Below are 8,082 nucleotides of genomic sequence, written 5' to 3' on the forward strand. Positions count from 1 at the left end.
GTAATAAATAAGTATATTTGGTCGATTATATTTCCAACGGTGAACAGCGAGAGAGAACGACATTAGCTATACTGAGGAAAAGTAAATCATTTACAGCTAGCGTTACACCACGCAAGCTGGTGTAACTTTGGGTTTTCAAAATATATATTAACATGGTAGCAACCAGAACATAACAGAAATCATATAAAAACTATAACAAATGTTGGCTCAATTCATGTAAAATACTGAGTACAAATCATATTCAGCAAAGTCCAGGATAAAATCAAAATAAAATACACGGTTAAAATACATACTTATCGAATTCGTCGTTAAACCGAAATATGAAACAAAATTTCAGCTTTCAATATTCATTTTCGTCGTCGAAATAACTAAAATGCCTACATAATTATCTCTAACAAGTAAAAATTATACTAAGAATTAATCCATAATTACAGTACAAGAATGTAGCTAAATGATGCGTCGTTGACACGATCCGGGCACAGGAATGAATTGAACACACCAGAGCTTGACGGGAGGTATGTGACCGCTCGTAAATGGATTTTAGGCAAAGCTTCGTCAAATAACGAGATATTTAATCAATCTTAACTAGATATTATGGAAATTGTTTAAGGGAAAACGAAAAAAGTAAGATGGCATGCGCATCGATTGAATCGTTGAGACTATCAGGCATGGCTTGTCAGGCCTGGGACTCGTGCTTGCAGTCATGGTGGAATATATGCGTTGCACTCATTTAAGAACTAATTGAAGGACATGCTAGGAAATTCTGGATAGGCTGATTTTTGTGGCTGTAGTCTAGGTGAGGTTGGAAGCTATAGTCATGGTTTGAAATATATAAGTTGACTAACTTGACTAAGGTAGACGGCTGAGCTTCTTTAGATTGGAGGCTCATAGCTGACTGAGGTAGGAGGCTCTTAGCTAACTGAGGTAGGAGGATCTTAGCTGACTGTGGTAGGAGGCTCTGAGCTGACTGAGGTAGGAGGCTTCGAGCTGACTGAACTAGGTGGCTATTAGCTGACTGAGGTAGGAGGCTTCGAGCTGACTGAATTAGGTGGCTATTAGCTGACTGAGGTAGGAGGCTTCGAGCTGACTGAAATAGGTGACTAGTAGCTGACTGAGGTAGGAGGCTTCGAGCTGACTGAACTAGGTGGCTATTAGCTGACTGAGGTAGGAGGCTTTATGCCGACTGATGTCTTTGAGCTGACAGAGGTAGGACGTTCCGTAGCTGCTGAGATACGAAGTTGGATCTGGTTGAGGCTGCAAGCGCTGGCTGGCAGGTTGGGGGCTTTTGCTAACGTAGGTGGAGATTCAGGTCGATAGATGTTAAAAGCTCCATGTGCTAGTTGTTGTTAGGACCACCTATCTAAATTACGTTGGCTTCCAAGTCTGACTGTAGTGGGTTGTTCCAGTCTGACTGTAGTGAATTGTTCCAGTCTGACTGTAGTGGGTTGTTCCAGTCTGACTGTAGTGAATTGTTCCAGTCTGACTGCAGTGGGTTGTTCCAGTCTGACTGTAGTGGAGTATTCCAGTCTGACTGTTGTTGGTTGTTCCAGTCTGACTGTTGTGGGTTGTTCCAGTCTGACTGTTGTGGGTTGTTCCAGTCTGACTGTTGTTGGTTGTTCCAGTCTGACTGTAGTGAATTGTTCGAGTCTGTCTGAAGATCGGAGCTCTGGTCTGACTGTGGCTGGGAGCCTTGGCGTGACTTAGGCTGGAAACCTCGGTTTGACTGAGGCCGGACGCCTCGGTTTGACTGAGGCCGGACGCCTCGGTTTGACTTACGTTGGAAGCCTCGGCTTGACTTAGGCTGGAAACCTCGGCTTGACTGAGGCCGGAAATCTTGACTTGACTGAGGCTGGAAACCTCGGCTTGACTGGGATTGGAAAACTCGGCGTGACTGAGGTTGGAAGCGTCGGCTTGACCGAAGCTGATAGCCTCGGCTTGACTGAGGCTGGAAACCTCGGCTTGACTGAGGTTGGAAACCTCCGTGAGATTTATTTTGGAAGTTTTGGATAGGTTGAGGTTGGGATCCTTTGGCAGTTTTCGGTTGAGGAGAGTCGGTAGACTGTGCTTGGGATAAGTGTGTAGGCTGTGGTTGAGGTTGTGATTGGGATAACACTTCTTCGTTTATTTGCAACATGACTTCTATTAAATTATTTATATCGATTTCGAATCTTGTTTCGGAGATCGACGGCAGAGAAGAATTAGCGAGTGTGGTTGGTGACCGGCATGGGATTACACTCTTGAAATTATTTTGCTGATTTACTGGAAGGAACTGGACGATGTCTGTCAGAGACATCTGGTCGTACAATAGATCAGCAACTTTAAAGATGATGTAATAGAATTGGGCGCTGAATTCGATCAGGTCTTCGAGTTGCGGATGCCAGCCTGGTAAGATAACGGTTGAAATGCTGTTTATCGCTTGTAGCAGGTAACCCATCTTATAACTTATTCGAGGACAGACGATTCGTTCCCCAATATCCTGAAAAACGGATAGTACACATCAGTAAATTGGTTTACAATATTTAAAGCTCAATTCTTCGGTAGCGACGACTTCGGTCCTAATTTTTTTTTCAGGAGAAAGTTACTTATTTTATTTATGAAGCAAATAACATACACTTCAAAATCTCCCACATTTCGATGCAGAAAGCGTGTAGAGAACTGACTTAATATTATTCAGCTTTATCTTTTTATCGTCACAGGCCGGTTGTTTGCTAAATGCAACATCCACGAAGAATGAAAAACACCCAAACTCGGGCATCATTTAATCTTGAATTTAAGGAGGCATATCAAGTAAATTAAAATTCAAATTTACTAATTTTAAAATTAGATTTGCATTATAAGTTATCTAAGTATGAAATAAAATATATGTATCGAGTTCGTTCACCTTATAGATATGCTCGATCTGACCATGCCCTCGGTCCCGGCAGTGAGGGCACATCCCGAGTTCTGCAGACAGCGGGTAATCCAATTGCCCTAGAGCCCGTTCTTCTTCCTCTTTGAGGTAAGTAAAGTTTCGCCTGAGAAAAATTACAATCGGAAAATAAACTAGCAAGACTTTTTAGAAAATAGGAACTAGACGGAACTAAGTTTTGATTAAAATGAATAAAATATGTGCAATGAATAAACAGGAGAGCAAATTGATTTTAATATTCTTCACTCAGAATTGCTGCTTTTTTTGTGGGTTGGAAGCACTTTTCCAACTCTTCATATTACCCGTCCTCAGGAATGCGATCCCACAGGCGCAGTAAGAATGTACACAGCAGCATTAGCTTCACAAGTTACATTTCTATAGACTTTCGAAATTTAGTTAAGCATAATTATCATCTCACAAATAATAATTAATATAAATTTGAAAGTTGAATCATAGGCACCGTTCTTAAACGATCAAGCGTGAAAACTATAGCTGGTGCGAGCGGGAATTCAGTGACGATGCAAGTGTAGAGACTGTAGATGACCCGATTATTAATATTGCATTTGGATTATGTCAAAATTTCTTCCAGAATGTATAATTTTCCTTTCCACCATCAGATTATGCATGGAGCTGAATTGTTACGCAATATAACTCATGTACGATAAAAATTTCCTAGAAAATATCAAGAGCACTAGGTACCATTTAACACGTTGAGTGCCGCACGACACAGACACACCGGTGGGTTGCAGCGTCTTTTTTTTCTGCGATTTAATTTTTTCTTCAATTGAATTGGACGACATAAATTTATGATTGCGGTATTCCCTTATTAAATTAAAAGAGCAAGAAAAATTAAAATCAAAATTTAGCACCAGAACCTACAAATTTACTAGTAAATATTGAATTATATGCCTTATCTAGGTCCGCGGACATAGCCATTTTTAGGCCATTTGGCAACCCTGGTGAGTCATGCTACATTCATTATGTTAATGGAATCAAAATTCAAGTATAGTTTGGTACAATAAGGCTGCGATGTCTCTCATCTTACAAGGTCCAGACATATACGGGCGGGGACGTCGTGGAATACGTCTTGTTGTTCGCAAGTCCCACGCTATTCGGCAGGTCCCCAGCAACGTCGACTGCGGGTGCCAGCTGACGGGGAGGCTGCCCTGCATGGTTGAATTAGTATAAGGTTGACACATGAAGCTCATTTTTGCGGATGTAGCTTGTTGTTCGTCTGTGACGTCACTGATCTCAGTGACGTCACAGACATTGACCAATCACCGAAATGCGATCAGAACAGTCAACCAATCCGTCATGGGAATGACGGGTTTGTTTACGTTTCTCCATCTCAGTGACGTAACAAGAAAGGTGAACTGTAAGACGGAACTTCTCGTGGGTCAACCTTATATAGTTCAAGTTCAACCATGGCTGCCCTGCCTCTTCATTAACTATATAAAATGAGACAGTTGTTAATTCATACGAAAAAATGGCCGGTATATTCACTGAAATTTAAGAACTGAAATAACAGGTAGAAAAATTGATCTGTATGTTCATAGACAGTTAAGAAAAAAATTCACAGGGACAAAAATTGACTTATATTTTCACTGAAATTCAAGAATTAAATTCACCAGTACAAAAATGAATCACTAAATTAATCATCAAATTTCAATAAGTTAATTCACAAGAAACTGTACTACATTCATTTAAAAAAATCCATCGCGTTAATCGTTCCAAATTTTTTAAAGGATTTCAGTTTTACGGAAATAAAATTATTCCAAATATTAGCTGCAGTATGACAACATCAGGTCTGCCGTGAATAAAATCAATTTTAATTTCAATCGATTGAAAAATATTAAAATGAAATTTAATTACTAAACAAAGGTAAATTAATGATCATAATCCAGAATATTAAAAGTTAAGGAGTAAAATAACAGGAGAATGACACGTCACACTGCATTAATTGACACTATGCAGATCATGGTGTGCCTTTCTTTCACTCACCTTTTTTAACTTCATGCGTATCTACGATGAAACTTTTTAAAAAGTCTAATGCCGGTCCGTCCAACATTTTAAGAATTAAAATAAAAAAATCAATATCTGGAGCAAGCCAAGGTCGAATCTTGTTAGCCAAACGATCTTTGAGATGCTTTTGAACATATCTTATGGCATCAGTTCAAGAAGGTATTATTACTTAACAAACACCGTATAAGTGAGCGAACAGTGATTCGTCTGCCGTGTGTGGGGCTCGTTATGTGCGGTCATCAGAAGCGCACAGCGCCCGTCATGTAAAATGTGACATTCGTCCGTCGAGTGTGTCTCTCGTCGTTACATTGCGTCTGGCACGTCATCAACAGTGTTCGTCTCAAGGGACCTATATAGGTAATAGTGATAGCAGTGTCAGCGTTGATTAGGCTACCAATTCTGAACATTGTAGAATTATCACAGCTTGTTTCGTGTCTCGAACAAGCAACTCCCTGCCCCGGTGTCCACTGTGCTTTATTCCCGCGGTCACCTAGCACCCCTCTCGATAACTCTCCACTGATGCTAGACGGAAAGGTTCTCTGCGTCGCTTCCACTTGTTGCACTGTTCCGCGGTCCGCGGCTGACAGTGGTCCTCAAGGAGAGAGAGCACAAACTTTGGCTTCTATGATTGCGACGGTAATGCGACCATCAGCATCAGCTCTGCTGCTCATGTTTACAATGTCCGCTATCTGTCGCCTGCAAAGACGCTATTTGGCAATTACTATGCCGTCGGATGTGCGGGTTTTCATTCCAACTTCTGCACTAACTCTGTAATTCTTTAAAACTAGTCCCTTGCTCCGTTTGGGCGCAGCTATATATAACACGTCATTAGGTCGACATATCTTTCGTCACGTGAATATTGACAATCTATTCACGCGAACTTTCACAAAACTTCAGGGGCTCATCACATTCTACGTCAATGGTTCGTCGTCTAGACTACCCCAGTTCATTCGATCTTTTTCGCCAGGATCTCGTTGTCCTTTAGTTCAAGTCAGGAGCACGTAGTCTATTGCATCAGATATAACTTGTCCCCCTTTCCTTAAGATATCCAAGCAAACATTTTTCCTCAAGTCAGTAGGGGTATAAAGAGCAAGGGCTTGCTATAATCGAAAATATCACATTTTCCGCAGACCAAAATGAAGTGAGGTTTCAATTTCATTACTGACATGTGAAGCTAAATCATTAATATCACCACGATATTTAGGTTTGAAATGCAGCAAAGATTAAAGCATCAGCGTCTTTCAAACATTCTTCCGATATATAGGATGCCTCCAGTCTGGCACTATTTATGAACGATAATTATCACATTTACAAGCATGTCTCGACGACGGCCATTGACCACCTTATTGCTTTATCGGCCACATCGAAATTCCAACTAATAGCAGCAGAACTGCTGTGCTATTTCAGACTTTCTTCGTGGTCAGCCACTGAAGAAAGGACAACGGAATTATTGACATAATATGAAGTTTTAATTCTAATACTTTTTTGTTGGGTTATTTTGTCTTTAAGCAATTTGCACTTGCATCCTCTTTCAACAGAGAAGACACTGACGCGGCGACAGAACCTGTTTCAAATTAGCTAAATGAACCTTGATCGTTTATTTCTTGGGATTGAAACATGACCCCAAAATAATTACTATATAACTTATAATTAAATTCATATTTTCGTTGTATTCTGAGTATTACTTTGGAAATAACTGAGTCGACTCTAAATAACAAATCAACTACTATGATTGATCGAGTATGAAACCCAACGATGTTACGTCGATTTCGAACACCGGATGTCCAATAAATAAATAAAATGGAAACCTTTGGGTTTTTATTTGTATATAAAAATAGTGTGGAATTGGAATACAACTCTAAAATAAATTACCGCTAGAGATTCTGAATGCTCTTTAGCAGACAACTTCGGATGTAATGTCTGTATTTCGAAAAATTAGTTATTCGCAACTGATCCATTCACAGCAATTACTTGGCTCTTTCGGTGCTGAATCGCACCTCGAAATCCCTACCACACTCGGTTATCTTACAGTCTAGCATACTCTCGAGTTAGGCAACATTTTAATTCGTGATCACAGCATCACTAGCATACAGAGGATTTTTAAAAATTTCACTGCCCACGTACTTTTGACAATTTCATTGGCCTCACCCTAGGAGGGATCTCATCTGTATATACTATTGTAAAAGAGAAGCGGGGACAGGATTCATCCTTGTCGTGCGACCTTCTGCTCGTCTACCAATTGGTTTAAACATCTCCCAGCCTATATTTTGCTCTAGTATTGTCTGTTTTGACATACTCGTATATAATTCTCACGATTCTCATGTATTTTTTAATTCAGTCCAACGGCTTCTGAGACAGCAGTCTTCTGTCAAACCCAGTCATAGAATAGAATATAGAGTGTCGGCACTGAAGAAATATGCCCATGGCCTGTTGCCGATTCATGAACTTTTCGTGACTTGCTTCACAAAGGATCCGGCCTTTGGAACCCGATATTTCCATAACTGACGATTAATTGAGATAGCTGCTGGACTTATTGCCTGGTCCGTAAGGTTGATGGGCATATTAAGACTGAACATATACTCCAGCATAGCTTCATCTAGTCCGTTCTTGAAGACGATCATACTCGGAGCGTCAACGATGCTATGGGGAGGCTGTTCCACATGTCGGAGACTTGAAGCGAGAAGAAATTTTGTCGAATGGATGTATTGCAACGTAGTTCTTTAGTTTATGGTCGTGGCCCCTGTCGTTGGTTATTGTTTCAAATTCTAGTAATCCTTTTGGGACCTTGTATAAATCATGAGTATACTTGTATACTTCTACCAGGTCACCACGCAGATGTCGATAACGGAGGCTTGGAAGCTTCACAACCTTTCCTCATAGGCCGTGCCTTTCGGGCCTGGAATTATCCTTGTTGCACGTCTTTGAACACTCTCCTCTAAATTTTTTTCCTTTTCAAGTTTCGGTGACCACACGACGTTTCCAAACTCTAGGTTCGGGCGCACGACATCAACAATCAACTGCTTCATCGCTTCTGCATCTATAAATTCGAAAGAGCGCCTGATCAGTCTAAGTCGTTTATTGGTTATTAACTTGTCGATAACGGAGGCTATCGTTACGGGTCGCCTGCCGAAGACCACCACTGCCCTGGATGT

The 8,082-nt window shown here is 40.7% G+C and overlaps 1 protein-coding gene across 1 annotated transcript; it reads right to left on the reverse strand.

Annotated features, from left to right (window-relative positions):
- Positions 1-927: 927 nt before the first annotated feature.
- Positions 928-5,296, reverse strand: LOC108665001 (bifunctional endo-1,4-beta-xylanase XylA). Its single transcript, XM_018151712.2, has 4 exons — positions 4,910-5,296; positions 3,954-4,074; positions 2,882-3,014; positions 928-2,476 (listed from the first exon to the last, which is right to left on the reverse strand). The coding sequence occupies exons 1-4, from the start codon at positions 4,974-4,976 to the stop codon at positions 1,361-1,363; spliced, it is 1,437 nt and encodes a 478-aa protein (XP_018007201.1). The 5' UTR covers positions 4,977-5,296; the 3' UTR covers positions 928-1,360.
- Positions 5,297-8,082: the final 2,786 nt, after the last annotated feature.

Source organism: Hyalella azteca, unplaced genomic scaffold, assembly GCF_000764305.2.
Source record: "Hyalella azteca isolate HAZT.00-mixed unplaced genomic scaffold, Hazt_2.0.2 contig13225, whole genome shotgun sequence".
Lineage (NCBI taxonomy): Eukaryota > Metazoa > Arthropoda > Malacostraca > Amphipoda > Hyalellidae > Hyalella > Hyalella azteca.

Bases quoted from the DNA above. Each gene is read 5' to 3' on its own strand.
- LOC108665001 (XM_018151712.2), bottom strand. From the start codon at position 4,976: ATGTTGGACGGACCGGCATTAGACTTTTTAAAAAGTTTCATCGTAGAT. The intron at 3,015-3,953 runs GTAAGATGAGAG...AATTTTTCTCAG, and splicing joins CCCGTATATGTCTGGACCTT to GCGAAACTTTACTTACCTCA. The intron at 2,477-2,881 runs GTGAACGAACTC...TCCGTTTTTCAG, and splicing joins AGATCGAGCATATCTATAAG to GATATTGGGGAACGAATCGT.